General features: G+C 45.9%; 2 protein-coding genes across 2 annotated transcripts in view; one reads left to right on the top strand and one right to left on the bottom strand.

The window, feature by feature from the left end:
• The first annotated feature begins 2,282 nt into the window (after positions 1-2,282).
• Positions 2,283-21,291, top strand: part of LOC149450595 (uncharacterized) — a 119,388-nt gene continuing 100,379 nt past the window's right edge. The window contains exon 1 of the mRNA XM_089691737.1: positions 2,283-4,176. Coding sequence (XP_089547863.1) covers positions 2,963-4,176 — 1,214 coding nt within the window. The 5' untranslated portion in view covers positions 2,283-2,962. The remainder of the gene's footprint in view (positions 4,177-21,291) is intronic.
• On the bottom strand, positions 13,747-15,162 carry LOC149450599 (uncharacterized). The gene has a single exon (XM_089691734.1). It carries the CDS (start codon positions 15,028-15,030, stop codon positions 14,176-14,178), a length of 855 nt encoding a protein of 284 aa, XP_089547860.1. The 5' UTR covers positions 15,031-15,162; the 3' UTR covers positions 13,747-14,175.

Raw genomic sequence — 21,291 nt, 5'->3', positions numbered from 1 at the left:
AAATGACCTGGTAGGAGGTCAGAGGAGCCATTTCCTAGTTTTCTTGGTTGTGCCATGAGTCACTGCAATTTTATATTATTTTATTTATTTCAGGTACTTTATATAGCGCCATCAATTTACGCAGCGCTTTACATTCACATCGGTCCAAAACCCTCAAGGGGTGTACAATCTATGGTCCCTAACTTACATTCTTACATACACATACTAAGGAACAATTTAGACAGGAGCCAATTAACCTACCAGCATGTCTTTGGAGTGTGGGAGGAAACCGGAGTACCCGGAAGAAACCCACGCAGGCACAGGGAGAACATGTAAACTCCAGGCAGGTGGTGCCATGGTTGGGATTTGAACCGGCGACCCTAGTACTGCCAGGCAGAAGTGCTAACCACTGAGCCACTGTGCTGCCCTGATTCTTATGCAGCACAACTCCCATAGACTTCTATGTAAAGTCACCAGTACGTTGTATGTTTTTCTTAATTGCAGCACATTTTCTGCTACTTCTGAAGCATGATGTGTTTTTTTTTTTTTTTAACCCTGACCTCTTCTCCCTGGTCATCCTTGCTTTCTAAAAACTTTCTCCCTAGTATATCCCATTCTCACCTGAATGTAGCATAAACACATATTCCCATTTATTTTTTTGTGTGTTTTTTATGTGTAATCTGGGTTGTTCCTCCTTAGCAGAAAAGTCTAATAAATCCTCAGTCTCTGGGATTGCTGAAAATCCAGGGCACCGGCTTGCAGCACTTCGGTGGGTAACTCATAATCCATCCCATCCATGGGTGCTGGCCATACTGATGAGCTTTGTTGAGTAGTCTTTTATATTCTTGTTCCAGCTCCCATTCCTGAAGGCCTAGAAACTCCATATCTTCCTGTGCCCAGCGCACTTCTGAGATGTTCAGCATCTAGTCCCTGCAATCCATGATTTCCTCCAAATGCCATTCCAGATCATTCCTGAAGTCAGGATCCTGTGACAGCCTCCAGTACAACAGCCCCAAGCCATCATAGCCAAAGCCTTCCATCAGGCTGTTGTCTTCTGTCCGAGGGCACCCCTGGGCTACATGCCAGCGGAAGGCTCTGAAGCTCTCGTTCAGCAGCATTTCTGCTTGGACCAGCCTTCTTAACCCAACTGTCCACTCCTTGTGCAGCTGTTCACCCAATAACAGCACCCGCACTTCATACTGCGACCAGTACCTGTCCTGGATGGAGAGGAGACTTACCTTGGCAGTGCTGCTCTCAGTCTAGCTCTTCCTTCCACAGCTGCCAGTGGACAGAGTCATCCCATCCCTGCAGGACCTTCACTGGCACTGGTCCTTTGTGCTGCATCCGCATCTCTTGCACCCTCCTTACGTATTCCTCTTCCATGGCGGCTGGTGTCCATACCTCTCCTCTTCTGCTAACCGGACCTCAGATCCCAGTGGTGGTTTGGATGTCCCAGACTGCAGGAAACATCCCACTGCTTGTCACTAAATGTGACGGAATGCCTATCACCCCGAATAGGTGATTCCATTATAGAACTGCTTCCTCACCTCCAGGACACAGGCCCAAGGTATTGTAGCCGGGCATTGCACCCAAGACTAGACGAGACTAGCTTAGATGTCAAACAAGAACGACTTTACTGAACAGAAATACAGTTTTTATGCACTCCAGAAATAGGGGCAGTGCCAACAAATATTACCCATCAGGATAAACATCCCACACTGGTTAGATAACGAGGTGAAGCTGACATCGGTCTAATCCTATCATGTAGGCACCTCCAGAAGGACCTCCATCAGGATAAACATCCCACACTGGTTAGATAACGAGGTGAAGCTGACATCGGTCTAATCCTATCACGTAGGCACCTCCAGAAGGACCTCCATCAGGATAAACATCCCACACTGGTTAGATAACCAGGTGAAGCTGACATCGGTCTAATCCTATCATGTAGGCACCTCCAGAAGGACCTCCATCAGGATAAACATCCCACACTGGTTAGATAACGAGGTGAAGCTGACATTGGTCTAATCCTATCACGTAGGCACCTCCAGAAGGACCTCCATCAGGATAAACATCCCACACTGGTTAGATAACGAGGTGAAGCTGACATCGGTCTAATCCTATCATGTAGGCACCTCCAGAAGGACCTCCATCAGGATAAACATCCCACACTGGTTAGATAACGAGGTGAAGCTGACATCGGTCTAATCCTATCACGTAGGCACCTCCAGAAGGACCTCCATCAGGATAAACATCTCACACTGGTTAGATAACGAGGTGAAGCTGACATCGGTCTAATCCTTTCATGTAGGCACCTCCAGAAGGACTTCCCAACAGAGAAACAATAGGTGACTCCATTAACAATGCACACCTAGGAGGCACACAATGGGAGAAAGACACATCACACCTTAATAAACAGATTCCAGCAAGAGTCCTCAGCATCAGGTTGTTTTACTGATTATATCAACATCTTCTTAGAGTCTCTGAGTCTAGGAAGGAGGGGGATTGAAAACAATCAATTCTAGTTTGGGGACAGGGACCCCAAATCTGTATCTTGGTCCTCCAGTTCTCAGAGTCTGTGTGTTTTGGGGAGATATGGACTTGAGTCCCAAGTAAGCTACTCCAAAGGTCCCCCCAGGCACACACCAAAGAATAAAGCCCCCTCAGACACCAGGGCCATGGTCAGTAGGCAAGAGGCTAGCCTGTAGTCCCCTCCAAAAGCCCATGTCCCGGTTGGGTCTGTCACAGTGGGAACTTACATTTCGGCTATGCTCGGGTGTGAATGGAATGTGCTTGGGACTTTATAATCCCTTCGATGTTTGCTTTGAAGTAGCATCATGTTTCCGGGAAGTTGTGTACAAAGTCGTGATGGAAGTCACCCATCTAGACCAAGCTGCCTGATGTGGGCGGAGTCCTGTTTGGGGAAACCAATCAGCTTCTGTCTAGTAATCCTCTTTGTCTTTGTATTTTAGTCCATGGCCGGGAGATGAGGAAAACCTCAGAGGATTGTCTCACTTTGTCTCCAGACTGGAAAGTAGAAGATGAGGACATCATACAGTATATTCTAGGAGAAAACCCGCCTCCCTCCAATGTCCATCCGGCCCCACCCAGTGTAGATGGACCATCGGATTCCTCGTATCCTGAGGAACCTCAGACTATGCGGGACCGGGCCGGCCTTCCAACAGGGAAGAGCTTCTCCTGTACTGAGTGTGGGAAAGGTTTCCGTTCTAAATATGGTCTTAATGTCCATATAAGATCTCACACAGGGGAGAAGCCGTATTCCTGTCCTGAGTGCGGGAAATGTTTTTTAAGGAAGTCCCAACTTTACAGACATCAGAGGTTTCACACAGGTGAGAAGCCATATTCCTGTTCTGAGTGTGGGAAATGTTTTGTACTAAAATCAGATGTTGTCACCCATCAAAGGCGTCACACGGGGGAAAAACCGCACTCCTGTCCTGACTGTGGGAAATGTTTTTTAAGGAAGTTCCAACTTTACAGACATCAGAGGTTTCACAAGGGGGAGAAGCCGTATTCCTGTTCTGTGTGCGGGAAATGTTTTGTAGTAAAATCAGATCTTGTCACACATGAAAGGATTCACAAGGGGGAAAAACCATACTCCTGTCCCGAGTGCGGGAAATGTTTTTCAGACAAGTCCTTTTATCACAAACATCAGAGATCTCACACAGGAGAAAAGCCATATTCCTGTCCTGAGTGCGGGAAATGTTTTTCATGGAAGTCCAGTCTGAACAGACATCAGAGATATCACACGGTTGAGAAGCCGTATTCCTGTCCTAAGTGCAAGAAATGTTTTTTAGACACTTCAGATTTTTACACACATCAGCGATCTCACAAAGGGGAGAAGCCACTTTCCTGTTCTGAGTGTGGGAAATGTTTTTCATTTAAGTCCCATCTTGACACACATCAGAGATCTCACTCGGGAGAGAAGCCGTATTCCTGTCCTGAGTGTGGGAAATGTTTTTCAGACAAGTCCAATCTTTACAGACATCAGAGGTCTCACACAGGGGAAAAGCCATATTCCTGTCCTGAGTGCGGGAAAAGTTTTTTACAGAAGTCTGATCTTTACAAACATCGGAAATTGCACACAGGGGAGAAACCGTATTCCTGTCCTGAGTGCGGGAAATGTTTTTCACAGAAGTCCTATCTTTCTGGACATCAGAGATCTCACACGGGGAAGAAGCCGCGTTCCGGACATGAGTGAGGGAAATGTTCCTCACTGAAGTCCTGTCTTCCTGTACATCAGGGGTCCCACACAACCCTGGAGGTGTATTAGTGCCTTGAGTGCGGGAAATGTCTTCTAGATGAATGTTGCTGGACATCCCAGCTCTCATGTGGGGAAGAAGCACACCCTGATATACACCTCAGATATACTCCATGGCTGATCTTCATCATGGAAGAAACAGTTCATAAGGAGATCAGAGGTCCCCAAAGACATGGATGAAGTGTGGGACCGGGTTGGCCATTGATAGCAGGAGAAGAATAAAAATGGAGTCCTGCCCTGTCATTGGCTGAGTATATTTTGTGGTGGGAGATTTTGCATTCTATTTTTAAAAAATATTTAATTGTACAGATGTGACCGGCATTCACCCAGCTGTGATGAATATTGGATGTATTTTATCTTTTTGATTGTAAGCTCTGAGGATCAGGGCCCTCCTATCCCTCTTGTATTGATCTGTATTGTTGTTGTATTGTCTCCTGTTATATTGTACCACGCTAAGCAGACTGTTGGCGCCATAAATCCTGTATAATAATAATAATTTCATACTCTGATTTATTCCATCTAGTGGCCAGAATGTAGTATTTTATTTTTACTCTGAGTTAATTTCAGGAAAAATCCCCCATTTTGGTCACTAGATGGAGCTGATGATCATAAGAAATCACTGTGTTAAAGTACGGCCAGAATTTGTCATGGCGGATGAATGATCATCACGTTTGTCCAACACATTTTCTTTAGGTAGTTAGATTCTTTCTTCAGGCACGGTGTCATACTAATCCCTGAGATCATACTCCTGCAGGTATGAGTACATCAGACATAGAAGGACAAAAGTCCAATAAACCAACAATATTCAACCAGTCATTGATTTAATATGGAAAATACCACATTTGGCCTTTAGATGGCGCTACGTTTTTTAGCAATACTCTCTATCTAGTGGCACATGTGGTATTTTCCATTTTAAATCAATGGAAATCATTCGACCAGCAAATATCCTAATAACAGCCATCATTCCCCCAGTCACACAGAAGGAATGGACACGCACTCTTGCTGGATAAATTGTTATGACATCTTTTATGAATGGACCCCTAAATGTAAGGAGATTCTTTTTATTTTTTTTATTGCATTTTACAAAATGTTATTGTTCATCAAACTTAAAAAAAAGACCATGAAGGAAAAATAAAAGTAATTAAAAAAATAAACTCCTCCATTGTGTTGATGATCAATGACCAGTGTTCTGTCCCCACATGAAGGCGAATGAAGGTATATCTGATAATGGCTGTGTAACTTCCTACCTTCGTATCCAAGCAGTGGAGCAGACCGGACCGGCAGATGTTCAGGTTAGATGGATCCAAACGTATACACGGGAATGAAATCAGCGTGGGTTTATTTGGTCCAAAATACAGCGACAAACAGTGATACAATACTGTAAGGCAGTAGAGGTATTGATGCTGTCCTGTGATATCTTTCCTGAGGCTAACTGCTGGTCAAAAACTGATGCCTTCACAAGCCCAGGGTATTGAATGTCCTGTCACACAGCTATATAGCAGATAAAATGGCTGCAGGAAGTGACCAGAACCAAGGCTTGCCTAAAACCACACCCAGCAGAGAAAACACTTACTAGCTATAACAAAGGCATGCAGCATGCAAATTCTGGCCAGCAGATGGCAGCAACAGATCAAGACATAGAAATAAACATGGTGAAATAAGAATTGGTGATACACTGCACAGTTAAATAACAAATATGAGGGGAACAGCACAACCAGCAGGGTGATGAAGAGAAGACTCCGGCCTGCAATGTGCACTCATCTTACTTGGACAGCAGACATATTATAGTAATGTACAACCAAGACAGCCAACAAAGTGCTGAATGTAACAACATCTGTATATTCAACCAAGATATAAAGGAAGAGGTGACAAAAGGAGGTTCAGATCCATCCACACCACAAACCAATGCAGTCACCAGTCATTCCAAGGGAGATCAGGTGAACTGATGATGATAATTTCCTGTGTCCTCTGGAATGCCCGCTCTATCTGTAACAAACTCAGCTCTGTCCATGACCTTTTTATCACAAACTCCTTTAACTTGCTTGCAGTTACAGAAACATGACTTCATGAATCTGACTCTCCCTCTCCTGCTGCCCCCTCCCATGGTGGTCTCCTCTGGGCTCTCCCAGGTCAAGTGGACAGAAAGGAGGTGGAGTTGGAATCCTTCTATCCCCTCAAAGCACTTTTCAGGTCCTCCATTCACCTCCCTCTCTGTCCCTCTCCTCATTTCAAGTTCACTGTATTTGTCTGTTCTCTCAGGTTTCTTTAAGAATTTCTGTGATTTATCGTCCTCCTGGACCGATATCCAGCTTCCTTGATGACTTCCCTGCCAGGCTGCCTTACTTTCTCTCTTCTGAATTTCCCACAATCATTCTTGGTGACATCAACGTCCCTGTTAATCGTAACACTCCTGCTACCTCTAAACTTCTGAGCCCAACCACTTCTTTTGACCTAAAACAATGGACGCATGCTTCTACTCACTCCAATGGTGACTGCCTCCACCTTGTATTCTCCTAGCTATGCACTCCTTGCAACCTCACCAACTTTCCTCTTCCTCTCTCTGATCCCTTATTAGCTTCACTCTCTCCTTGGCTTCCTCCTGCTTGTCTTCTAACTACCAGTTACCCGTAGAAACCTTCGTTATCTTAACCCTTCACTTCTTTTTTTGGCAACAGATTGTCTCTATGACAAAATCTCAGTCATGTCCTTCCCCAACCTGGCCACTTCTGTTTACAACAGTTCACTGTCATCCACCGTGAACACATTGGCCCCCCTCACTACACACAGAATTAGGCCCCGACTGCTACAGCCCTGGCAAACAAACAATACCAGATGCCTCAAAAAACATGGCCGTGCTCCTGAGCTTTTATGGCGTAAGACTAGGACCCAGCAAGACTTCGACCAATATAAATCTGCCCTTCAAAAATACAATTCTTGTCTCTACTCTACCAAACAGACCTAGTTTATCACTCTCATTAACACCCTCTCACACAATCCCATCAACTCTTTTCTACCTTTAACTCTCTACTTCATCCTTCTCTACCTCCACCCACTAACTCACTCACTGCCCAGGAGATCGCTAATCACTTCAAAAATAAGATTGATACAATTCACGACGAGATCTCCACTGTGCAGATATCTCACCCTACACTCCTGGTCCACCAGACATCTCCCTCACCCTACACTCCTTGTCCACCTGCACAATCTATACTTCCCTTGTTTAACCCAGCTACTATAGAGAAGGCTGGTAAACTGTTTTCTAAAGCCCACCTAACCACCTGCCCCCTGGACCCTGTTCCCTCGTGAATACTACGGTCACCCTCTGGCTCTATCCTTCATTCTTTAACTCATATCTTCAATATCTCCCTTTCTACTGGCATCTTCCTCAACTCTCTAAAACATGCGCTAGTCACCCTTACACTTAAAAAAGCCTCACTGAACCCCACCAATCTTGGCAACCTAAGACCCATCTCCTTACTCCCTTTTGCCTCCAAACTCCTTGAACGTCTAGTCTACAACCGGCTGAGCTGCCACCTTATTGAAAATAACCTTCTGGATCCCCTTCAGTCTGGATTTTACCCACAACACTCCACAGAAACTGCTCTCCTAAAACTTACAAACGACTTACTAACCACTAAAACCAGTGGTCACTATTCCGTACTCATACTCTTGGACCTCTCTGCTGCCTTTAACACAGTTGACCACCCCCTCTTCCTCAAAAAACTCTATTTACTTGGTCTCTGTGACTATACTCTCCATTGGTTTGAATCTTACCTATCTCACAGCACTTGCGGTGTCACAACTCTACTTCCTCCTCTCCTACTCCTCTTACTGTCGGGGTCCCCCAAGGTTCTGTCCTTAGACCTCTTCTACTCTCAATCTACACTTCTTCCTTGGGTCAGCTGATAGCTTCTGATGGTTTCCAATACCATTTCTATGCTGATGACACACAAATCTATCTCTCTACTCCTCAGCTCACCCCATCAGTTTCCACACGTATCATCAATTTACTAACAGACATATCAGACCGGATGTCACTCCACTTCCTAAAACTCAATCTATCCAAAACTGAGCTCATAATATTTCCTCCCCCATGTGCCTCTTCCCTGATTTCTCAGTCAGGATCAATAGCACCACTATCAACCCATCCTTGCATGCCAAGGTGCTAGGGGTAACCCTGGATTTTGAACTATCCTTTCAGGCCCACATCTAATCCCTATCCAAATCATGCCGCCTCAACCTCCGCCACATCTCCAGAATATGCCCTTTCTTAACCATTGATACCACAAAGCTCCTTATTCACTCCCTGGTAATCTCTCGACTCGATTACTGCAACTCCCTCCTCATTGGCTTACCTTTACATAGGCTATCGCCCCTCCAGTCCATCATGAATGCTGCTGCCAGGCTCATCCACCTTACCAACTGTTTAGAGTCTGCCACCCCTCTCTGCCAATCCCTCCACTGGGCTCCATTCAGTGTCCTCCACCCCTCTCTGCCAATCCCTCCACTGGCCTCCATTCAGTGTCCTCCACCCCTCTCTGCCAATCCCTCCAGTGGCCCCCACTAAGTGTCCTCCACCCCTCTCTGCCAATCCCTCCAGTGGCCCCCACTAAGTGTCCTCCACCCCTCTCTGCCAATCCCTCCACTGGCCCTCACTCAGCGTCCTCCACCCCTCTCTGCCAATCCCTCCACTGGCCTCCACTCAGTGTCCTCCACCCCTCTCTGCCAATCCCTCCACTGGCTTCCCATTGCCCAATGGATAAAATTAAAAACATTAACAATAACATGTAAAGCCATTTATAACTCTGCCCTAAATTACATCACCGATCTTGTCTCCAAATATCACCCAAACCGTCCTCTCCACTCCTCGAATGACCTCCTGCTCTCTAGCTCCTTTGTCTCCTCCCATGCTCATCCCCAGGACTTCTCCAGAGCTTCCACCATCCTCTGGAACTCTCTACCCCAATTTATCAGACTATCGCCTACTCTGCTCACTTTTAGGCAATCTCTGAAAACCTCTCTCTTCAGGGAAGCCTCTCCTGCCCTCAGCTAACACTGGAATCTTCTACTCCTCCTACCAGTCCATCCCCCACAGTTATTACCTTTTGTACCACTAGCCCCTCCCTCCTAGATTGTAAGCTCCCAGGATCAGGGCCCTCCTATCCCTCTTGTATTGAACTGTATTGTTGCTGTATTGTCTCCTGTTATATTGTAAAGTGCTGAGCAAACTGTTGGCTCTATATAAATCCTGTATAATAATATTAATAATATACTGTTTTATTTTAACATTATAAAGTATTATATTGAGTTCATTGTATGACAACGTTGTTATGTTACAGAAGACGTGAGATAAGAAGTCTCAGTATAATGACCTCATCTTTTTGTAGGATGTATAGGTAGATGTTTCTTCTCCAGAATCACTTAATACATTATTTGCAGTGACTTTGGTACAAGTTTGTCTGAAACCAAACCATCAGAAAAGCCGTTATCTGGTAATGTAGTCATGTCCTTACTAGCCAAGGTTAAAGGTCAACCCTTGTCATGTTCCAGAAGACCCAAATCCTTCCCAATCCTATACTGCCCCCTTCAGGTCATTGAAATCTTTATATAGAGAAATGACACCTAGTCTGAGGTCACTTTTAGGTAAAGATAAGCTTTGCCCGCCTAGGTTTTATTTGGAGGGATAAAAGTAAGAGACGGACAGAGAAGAGGACACACATCACAAAATAAGACCTCACAAGACAGGAGACAAGGGACAACAGACGGACACAGACACCCCCTGAAGTGAGCGCACTGAAAGCTGACATCACTGACACCATACAGTCCATATTGGGAACTAGAACTTTCATTTTCCTCAGATAACTTGTACTCCCCTTATATCTCCAGATACATTGTTTAGTCCGATAACGGTTCTGGTGAGCACAGGAGGGGATGTGACGTCATTTTACCTGCAGTATAAATTATTATCATTTCCCTCCTCTGGGGAAGATTGATTTTACATATCCCTGAAGCTGATTCTGGCTTCTAGTCAATGGTTTATCCGGATGTATACAGTATATATATGACAAGGTAGACTACTTCATGTAACATTACATCTTCATCTCAGATTGTAAGCGGATTGGATTGGCCTGTGTATGGGATTCCAGATCAAGTCATGGCAAGGTACACGTTGAGCGTTGAATATCTGGTTGTAGAGAGATCACGGGGGGGATTTGTATATCTGTTGTCACATGTTGCTGAGTTACTGATTTCTTACACGACATTTCCAGACAGTTGGATGTAATTCATTAACCACTTGCCTACCAGGCACTTATACCCCCTTCCTTACCAGGCCAATTTTCAGCTTTCAGCGCTGCCGCACTTTGATTGACAATTGCGCGGTCATGCAACATTGTACCCATATGAAATTTTGATCATTTTTTTCTCACAAATAGAGCTTTCTTTTGGTGGTATTTAATCGCCACTGGGCGCTTTACTTTTTGCGCTATAAATTAAAAAAAGTGCAAAAAATTTGAAAAAAAAAAAAGTTTGTTTCTTTTATAAAATTTTTCAAACAGGTATTTTTTCTTCTTCACTGATTTGCGTTGATGAGGCAGCACTGATGGGCACTGATAGGCGGCACTGATGGGCACTGATAGGCAGCACTAAAGGGCACTGATAGGCAGTACTAATGAGGTGGCACGGATAGGCGGCACTGATAGACAGCACTAATTAGGGGTCACGGATAGGCGGCACGGATATGCAGCACTGATAGGCGGCACTGATAGGTGACACTGATTATGGGTACTGATAGACGGCACTGACTGGCATCACTTCTGGGCACTGACTGGCGGCACTGACTGGCACAACCCCTGGGCACTGACTGGTGGCACTGACTGGCAGCACTGCTGGGCTGCACTGGTGGGCGGCACTGGTGGGCAGCACTGGTGGGTGGGCACAGGTGGGTGGCACTGGTGGGCGGGCACAGGTGGGTGGCACCGCTGGCACATGTAGGTGGCACTTCTGGGCACAGGTAGGTGGCACTGCAGAGTGGCACAGGTGGGGGCACTGCTGGGCACAGGTGGGGGCACTGCTGGGCACAGGTGGGGGCACTGCTGGGCATGGGTGGGCGGGGCTAGTGGGCGCACTGCTGGGCGGAACTTGCGGGTGTCACTGCTGGGCACCGATCATCAGGGCACTGATCATCAGTGCCCTGATGATCGGTGCCGATCCCCGCTCTGACAACTGCCGGTTCTCGGCAGTACTTTCCTCACGATCTGACAGCGTGAGGAAAGTGCAGCCGAGAACCGGCACTTGCATTTCCCTGTGATCAGCGTGTCATTGGACACCGCTGATCACGTGGTAAAAGGCCGGTGGGATCGGCCTTTCACCACATCTCGTGATCAGCTGTGTCCGTAGGACACAGCGATCACGGAGATCGCCGGGTGCGCGCCCCCTGGGGCGCGCAGGAGAGCGCGTTCTGGGAGGACGTCATATGACGTCCACTCAGAACTAGCCGGCCGCGGTGAAGCCGTCATTCGGCTATGCGCGGTCGGCAAGAGGTTAATATTTGGCAGTAATTGCTGGCTTGTATTTCTCCCCATTATTGTGGATTAGATCATTGTACTGTTATCTTGTATTGTTTATTATTTATCATCACCTATTAGATTTCATCCCCATTTTGTACTGATTTATATTATTAATAAATATATATTTTTGCACATTATTGCGTTTTATTTCATCTTCCAATTATCACAAATACAGAACTGGGATGTCGGTTACTTTGTGAGAATTAGTAGGGAATCTCCTTCATTCCAGATCCCGCCTGTTTCCATGAATTGTATACGGATTATTTCCTCACAGATAAAGTTCTGACAATTTGTACCGTTCTGGTGTTTTTGATCCTCAGAAATGAGATCTGCCGTCATCAGACATGATGGATTTTCAGACATCTATCCCATAGTTTGTAGACTCTATAACTCTCCTACACACTGAATCATAGACACTGATTGGGGTTATTGTACCCAAGAAATGGCGCAGAATACACCTTTGTCTACATTTATAAGTGTAGCACTGCCCCTTGGGACAAGCTGGAATATATTATGGGTCCTGCGCTCAATAGATCCAACCCTAAGCAAACCCAATCCCTCTGGCACAACTGGTAATGAATAGCAAATACCCCGCCAAGAAATTTGCTGACACAGGGTTAAATGAAACAAGAACAATTTTATGGAGAATGAAATGCAGTGTAGAGGGGTGGGGTTCCCCTTTCAACTTCCAAACTTACTTTTCTTCTTTTATGCAATGCAGTAAATTTGGTCTGCCACTAGAGGGCTTCACAGCCAAGAGTCTCCGGATGGCAGAGCCGCACTTTAAGCCGAATACAACTGATATCAAACAAATAAACTTACTTATACTCTATCAATGAAATGTATTACCCACACCGGTGTATGATTCTGCTTCTGAGGGGCGTTAGCCAAAAATCACCTCAGAGTCAGAACAGAATGCAATAAAGAGGTACCTCTAATAAGGCTACTAAGCCAGATTCCCCCACTTCAGTCCTTGTAACGGTGGAGCTCTAGTTGGTGCACGTTTAGTCCTTACAATGAAGTAAATAGCAGCTGAAGGCTTCTTTGGAGTTTCAGCTGGTGTGGGTTACATCCAATTTTACTAGGTTTCTGGGCTGAGAGGGTCCAACCTCAGTGTCTAAATGCAACACAAAGCACCCCAAGACCAGGGGCAGGCGCAGGATGCAATCTCCCAGTATGTGTCAGTCCCCGGGGGCAGACAGTCTCAATTACACTGGTGGTGAGGGGCAAAGCAGGCAGGGGGATCTGTGGCTTGCACAGGGCCCCGGATGGGTGAGATCCCAGCAGTGGGGTGCGGATGTCCCAGTCTATATGCAAAGTGTAAATGGTGTGTCTTACTCTCTCCAGGGGACAGCTCACCAGACTCTGAACACACAGCAGGGTCCCTCTATCCGCGCTGGGTGCTGTAGTGCCTCCTCCTCTGCTTGGACGGGCTCCACGTGTCCCTGTCTTTTCTCCAGCCTTGTGTCTCTCCCCTCTTCCCTTCACTTCCTTCTTCCTCCCCCTCCCAGCGTTTTTTGCTGTGTAATGGATGAGTCATCAACTTGGCAGAATGCCCAGGTTTTACAAATAGGGGAGAGAGAGGAAGGACTGACTGCTGAACATGTGATTCCTTCTGAATCCTCTTGTACAAGGAGCCTGCTACATAAGGAAAGACGATTTATTTGTAAAAACAAGAAACAAGTAAAATGGTAAAAAGTGGTGTTTAATACCACCAAAATAAATATCTATTTGTGTGAAAACAATGACAAAAATATAATTTGGGTACAATGTAGCATGACTGTGTAATTGTCATTCAAAGTGTGAGAGTGCTGATAGTTACCAGTCAGCCTGGGCAGGAAGGGGGTGGAAGTGTCCGGTATACAGGAGGTAGAACTATTTGTTTTTATACAGACCTCCAAATGTATGTGAAATCTCCCACCACAAAATGTACTCAGCCAATCACAGGGCAGCACTCCATTTTTATTCTTCTCCTGCCATCAATGGCCAACCCGGTCCCACACTTCATCCATGTCTTTGGGGACCTCTGATCTCCTTATGAACTGTTTCTTCCATGATGAAGATCAGCCATGGAGTATATCTGAGGTGTATATCAGGGTGTGCTTCTTCCCCACATGAGAGCTGGGATGTCCAGCAACATTCATCTAGAAGACATTTCCCGCACTCAAGGCACAAATACACCTCCAGGGTTGTGTGGGATCCCTGATGTACAGGAAGACAGGACTTCATTGAGGAACATTTCGCGCACTTAGGACAGGAATATGACTTCTCCCCCGTGTAAGATCTCTGATGTGTTTCAAGTTCGGATTTTTCTAAGACACATTTCTCACACTCAGAACAGGAATACAGTTTTTACATGTGAGACCTTTGATGTTTGACGAGTACTGTTTTTCGTACAAAACATTTCCCGCACTTGGAACAGGAGTATGGCTTTTGCCCCGTGTGATACATCTGATGTGTGACAAGTTCTGATTTTCGTACAAAACCTTTTCCACACCTAGGACAAGAGTACAGCATTTCACCTGTGTGCAATCTCTGATGATTTTTAAGACTGGATTTATCTGAAAAACATTTCCCACACTCAGAACAAGAAAATGGCTTCTCCCCTGTGTGGGATCTCTGATGTATTTTAAGACTAGATTTCTGTGAAAAACATTTCCCACACTCAGGACAAGAATACGGCTTCTCACCTGTGTGAGATCTTTTATGCACCTTAAGTTTGGAATGAACCCTGAAACACTTCCCGCACTCAGAACAGGAATACGGCTTCTCTTCCATGTGAAACTTCTGATGTGTGACAAGTTCTGATTTTTGTACAAAACATTTCCCACACTCAGGACAGGAATTCTTGCCCATGTGAGACCTCTGATGTTTGGAAAGATGGGAGTTCTTTATAAAACATTTTCCACACTCAGGGCAGGTATATGGTTTCTCCACCATGTGAGATCTCTGATGTTTGGAAAGACTGGATTTCACTGAAAAACATTTCCCACACTCAGGACAGGAATATGGTTTTTCTCCTGTGTGAGATCTCTGATGTCTGTAAAGATGGAACTTCTGTGAAAAACATTTCCCGCACTCAGAACAGGAATGTGGCTTGTCCCCCGTGTGTAATTTCTTATGTCTGTAAAGATTAGACTTATCTGAAAAACATTTCCCGCACTCAGGACAGGAGAACCTCAGGATACGAGGAATCTGATGGTCCATCTACACTGGGTGGTGCCGGATGGACATTGGAGGGAGCCGGGTTTTCTCCTGGACTATACTGTGTGATGTCCTCATCTTCTACTTTCCAGTCTGGAGACAAAGTGAGACAATCCTCGGAGGTTTTCCTCATCTCCCGGCCATGGACTAAAATACAAACACAAAGAGGATTACTAGACAGGAGCTGATTGGTTCCCCCAAACCAGGGCTCCGCCCACATCAGGCAGCTTGGTCTCTGAAGAGCTTACAATTCCACCCTTGCAGATACAGGAGCAGTGTGACCGCACACAAGAGTCGCAGGATCTAAGGGGCCATCCGGTCTTCACCAGAGCCACTGGAGGGGTGGATGTTGTGCTGCATGGCAGTCCCCAGGTTGCGGCTCTCTAACACACCCGTGCAGGCACAGTGCAACCGAATAGCATGCTGGAAGGACACGCGGTACACACAGGATACTAGGAACCAAGGTCACCTACTGCAGCAACCTAGGAAGGGGCTCCGGGGGAGAGGATGCAGGGAACACGTGTAAAGTGCAGGAGAGGGAGGGATACTGAGCAATGGTGCAGACAGAGAGACTCAACAAGATGGAAAGGGCTGCAGGCAAACAACAGGAAACAATGCTGAGAAGGACACACACAGCAACAGGAAATGAGGGGATCCACGGACAGAAACCAAAGGGAATATAACTGCACAGCCAGAGGGAAAACACTGAGAACAAAGACAGGATCAAACAGCACACAGAATATGGGAATACTCAAGCGGCAGTGAACACCACAGGAACCAGAGGGGTCCGGCTTCCACATGAAGACACGTTGCTGGAACACTAACACACAGGTACAAAGACTTGATAATACCTAGGTTCAGGGGGGATAGGCAGGAACCCGAGCAACACGGACAGGAGGCAAAACCCGGTGCTGGATCAATGTGAAGGGAAGCATGACAAGTATGGGTGGAGGAATGGATTTAGTGTTCATGACCCACCTGTGCTGATCTCTGTAGGAGTGTCCTCCTCTATAAATGTCCCCGTTATTCCATCCTCCTCCATAGACTGCTGATCATCCCTCATATACGCCTCTTCTTCTTCTGATTTCACCTCAACTTTGATGTCTATCAGATCTTCACCCTAAACCAAGAAAATGATAGAAGAGGTCATCTGTAAAATATAAGGTCACATAAAAAATCCATATATTGCCCCACGTCCATGCTCCCCGCCCCACCAACCTTGTAATGGTGAGGGATGGTGTGACCTTCCTGTGTGGAATCCCGGGAATACAGAGGATGGGGACATCTCTCTGGTGGGTTCCTGGTATTAGATGGCTCCATCATATCCTTGTGTCCTTCTGAAAACTCCTCCATCACTCCATACTCCTCATCCTCCTCTTTATACTCTTCTTTAACATCAATATTATCATCCCCGAGGATTCCACTCTGAAAGATATAATAAAACATTCATTGTAACAAACATGCTGTGTATAAATCACAACTACCAATAATTGTCATCATCTACCTGATGATGGTGAGGGATGGTGTGACCTTCCTGTGTGGAATCCCGGGAATACAGAGGACGGGGACATCTCTCTGGTGGGTTCCTGTAGCTGGATGACTCCACCATGGTGTCCTGGTACAGATCTTTGTGTTCCTTTAGAAGCTCTGACTCCTCCACCCCCCCATCCTCATCCTCCTCCTCTTTTATCTCTTCTTTAACCTCAACTGCAGAATCTCTCAGGTTTCCACTCTGAATATATAATAAAAATGCCATCAATGGTAACAATGCAGATAATGTACAGATCCTAATGATACTATCAGTGATTGTTCCTCATCTACCTGATGATGGTGAGGGATGGTGTGACCTTCCTGTGTGGAATCCCGGGAATACAGAGGACGGGGACATCTCTCTGGTGGGTTCCCATGACTGGATCCATCTGTAGGAAACACACACACTGACTGAATCCATTGTTTCTATGTGTTTATCAGATGATGGGGGATCTAGGTGGATCCTCCGTACTGCTCTCTCCTTTACAATAAAGTCTCCTCTTACCCGGTGATGTGAGGGGCGGCTGATTGTCCATCATGACGTCCTTGTAGAGATCCTTGTGTCCTTCTAAATACTCCCACTCCTCCATGGAGAAATAGACAGTGACACCCTGACACCTTATAGGAACCTGACACACACAATGATACAGTCACCATCCAGACACATCCCTTGTCTGTTACTGGAGAATGTCCCAGAATTCCCGGCACCGCTCACCTCTCCTGTCAGCAGCTCAGTGATCTCTCTGGTGACTTCTAGAATCTTCTTCTTCTTTCTCTCTTCTATCAGGGAGGGAGGTGGAGGCAATGTGATGTCATATGATCTCCAGACTTCTCCAGACGTTCTGGTGCCAAGTTTCCTCCCCCCAGGGTCACTGCAGGTGTGGAGAAAAGCTGTGTAAGAGGATATGGAGGAGAGATGAGGAGGAGATCCAGGAATCAGGAGAAAGGTCAGGGCAAGCAACAGACGAGCGCATCCAAGAGACCAAGCCGGGGTCACTACACAGAAAATCAATCCAAGGAAACAACAGGCAGGACGAGGAATAGCAAGAAGGAGCTGAGAGACAAATGAGAATATTGCTCAGCCAATGGGAGATGATCTCAGCATGACTTCCATCATGAAGGAGATGAGGGGGAGGGGAGGAAGTCACTGAAGGTGACCATAGATCCATGGAAATTCAGCTGGTTCAGCAGGGATCGCTCACATTTCCATCCATGTGTGGCCACTGCCGGATAAAAGCCACTCCCCCAGCGGCTGCAGCCAATAGCTTCAGTGCTGATCTGTGTATTCTGAGAGCGGAGGAGTCCCCCCCCATAGTCAAAAAAATGTTCTGCCCCTAAAGGGGTTAATCTGGGTTCCCACACTATATATGTGTGTATCATCATCTGCTAGCGTCACAGTGACTATGGAGGAAGAGGACGGACATGATGGGGGGTTACTGGGTGTAAATAGGAAATAAAATCTTATTACCTCCTCTGCTGCCACTTCCACCAATGTCTCCGCTCTATTTCCTGTCTGTACCTGACATCACTTCCTGTCTGTACCTGACATCACTTCCTGTCTTCCATAGAGACTTCCTGTCTGGGTAGAAGTGATATCCCCACCTTGTGGAGCTCAGAGGAACTGCAGCCCCGAGAATCGTCTGGTAGTGTGACCCCGGCCTTGGTCTATGTGTTCAGCATTCTGACTGTTCTCTTGTCATATTTGCCCTTTATATATCCTTTGTAGGGAAGTTACAGACCTGGGTTATCCAATCTAATCCACATGATGGCAATCAGCCTATAAAATCCTCCATTACTCAGCAGCAATGTCCCGAGGCTTCCATCTCACACAGTATAACAAACTATTGACATTATTGTCTGCCTGGGGCCATGGCTGGAGCTGGAGGTGACATGACAGATCCTCATCTACAAAGCTTAGTTCACACTGTAGTGATACAGAAATATATATCTATGTGAAGATAAATACAAGACGATGATATCGTGAAGAGGGATTTAGTTGTGAGAATATTGCAGATATACTCCATTTGTAGATATCAAAGTTTCCATCTGAAGACATTGTATGAGGGATTCCTAGATCACAGATGAAGAGTGTAGACTGTATAGTAAGAACCCAAATCCATGGCACTGCTCCAACCTGCACCTCCTAGTGACCACGGACCAATCAGATGACAGCACCTGTAGCCCATCTCCTCTCCTCTCACACTCTGCAATCAGCTCATTCTTCATATTTTATTGTTGATGATGAAGTAACTGCATACATATAGTCTCCTCCCGAACCTCACTCCCTGAACACGTTCCACCATAATGGGCTTCTACACATAGAGTAGTCTGAGGAAGAGGAGACCGCTCCTCCAAACAGGTCAGCCATTTGAGGGTCCTCTGGTGATGTGGAGATGATCCGGCTATGGCAGTGGTCTGTGAGTATATATTTCCTTGGATACAATAAAGCTGTGATTTTTGGTATTGTACTAGGCTGGTCGCCCTCGTTTTCCTCGTCTGTATAGCACATTGAGTTGTGTTTGGGCTACTCTATCCTTGTGAGCAATCCTAATGGGGTGAAATGCAGAATCAAATATGAAGAATGGGCTGATTCCGGTGTGGGACTCTTCATCTTCTTGTAGATGGTCTGGTCACAGATCTCAGGAGAAAACAGGAGAGATTGGATGTGATGAAGAACACCTTCCAATGGAGAGGATTTCCATCAGAATGATTGAACCTCACTCCGCAAACTATAGACACAAATCAGGAATAAAGGACAGAGTGTTAGAAGGAATGTAGGGGTTCCCTTTGTGACCTGGTATAGTTCCCTGAGATTTGATGAGATTATCCAAGAGAAATGGAAGAATCCTTATTATGAGAGTGTCATGAATGGGGGTGCCAAAGATTCGGGTAAGAGGGAGGCCAGCTGACACCCAAGGTGTTGTCCTCCATTATGTTTCCTTGGCAATCAGTAGATTGTTGCTAGAACCCCCCCATGTTCCCCGGTCAGAACACAGGTAACAGCAGTACAACAGCATTCACACTCTAATATCCCATGGCTACCACCAGGTGTCAAGGACACAAGCCCAGCTACCCAAGGTGTTGTCCTCCATTATGTGTCCTTGGCAATCAGTAGATTGTTGCTAGAACCCCCCCCATGTTCCCCGGTCAGAACACAGGTAACAGCAGTACAATAGCATGCACACTCTAATAGCCCATGGCTACCACCAGGTGTCAAGGACACAAGCCTAGCTACCCCAGGCACGGACCTTGTTTGGTGTAGTAGGAAATGAAGGCAGAACTTGATTTCGGTAGGACAACCCTGCTGTGATATAGTATTCACAGCCTGCAGTACCTCTGGCCACCACTATAGGGAGATGTCACCCAGATCTATCTGGCTGGCCATACACAGACGGATACAAATCTCACATACAATCTGGTGTATTCGATGGGTTGGGGGAAGTCTAGCAATCACCACAGACTTCTGATATTCCTCAGACTACCTCCCAAGCTAGAATCCTTGTTATCACTTTTCCTACTGCCCATGCATACCCACACACACCAGACTCACGATGTACGACAGCATGATTAACCCCCAAACTCCGGTGCTGCCACTAATCTATTCACCAAACTCAGGATAAGATATACAATGTAATATCTAATAACATTCAGAACCCCCGAGCTGCTGCAACCACCCGAATGTGTTCCCACATCCAGCAAATGGTAATTAATAATTAATGGTGCTGCGCTGCGCTCAATCACAAAGACTCCTCCCCCTTACTAGTGCGTCATTATAATTGTGTAACATTGTGCTATAAACAGCTGTAACTCCAATCCACCTCCTTCATTTGTGATACTAAATATCATCTCCCTACAGAGCCACTTACTAGAACATCATTCTAATGACATAAAGCCATATACACTGGTAGACATCAGATCTGACAACCACCAACTTCATTTATGATTCTTCTTCTATATATAATAAAAGTAAACTCCCTACAGAGCCCCCAACCCACAATGTGATAACAGGTGTAAGCAGTGTGGGAATACTGGGGTCGTAGTCAGCACATCAACATGTTATCTGTGAGGCTCAGCGAGGTGACAGATCATTCATCCATATCTATGTCTACAGGGATGTCAGATCATTATTGCCATCTAGGTGTTCATTCCTCCAATCTTCACACCCCAGAGCTGACTATTCAGATTTATAAATTGTGACCATTTGTCTTCTACTGACCACTAAATGAAGAGAACACTGTATCTGTAATACTGAACATTGAATTCCAGGAATATCTGTCATATCATGCCACCTTTACAGGGGATGTTACATCCCAACCATTGCTGGTGTCCTCCATGTCTATGGTCACCTTACAGAGACTATCTGAGATATGTTCCAGAAGGTTCTGCCAACATTCCATACCAGACCCCTATCTGAGCATGCCGGCCAGGAAACAGGAGAGGGGAGCGTGCAGATTCCACATCTTACACCATGTCCTCAACATGGGGGGGACTTGCCAGGGGGGGCACCCTAGGAAACACCTTGTTCCCATGCTGACAAGGACAAGTGCCTCTTGGTAATCCTACTTAATCACAAAAATATAGATTGTAAAAAAGAAAACAGTTTAAAAAAAAGTCCCATGATGTAGATCAATGTCTATCATGACGTCCAACAACCACCGAAAAAAAAAATCTGATGACCAAATGTGAAAACCCAACTCGCTGAATGACAGATCCCTGACCTATCATCTGCAATAT

The sequence above is a fragment of the Staurois parvus genome, unplaced genomic scaffold (assembly GCF_062004578.1).
Source record: "Staurois parvus isolate SC_StPar_1 unplaced genomic scaffold, SC_StPar_1.0 ptg000570l, whole genome shotgun sequence".
NCBI lineage: Eukaryota > Metazoa > Chordata > Amphibia > Anura > Ranidae > Staurois > Staurois parvus.
This window is presented reverse-complemented; position numbering and strand designations above follow the sequence as displayed.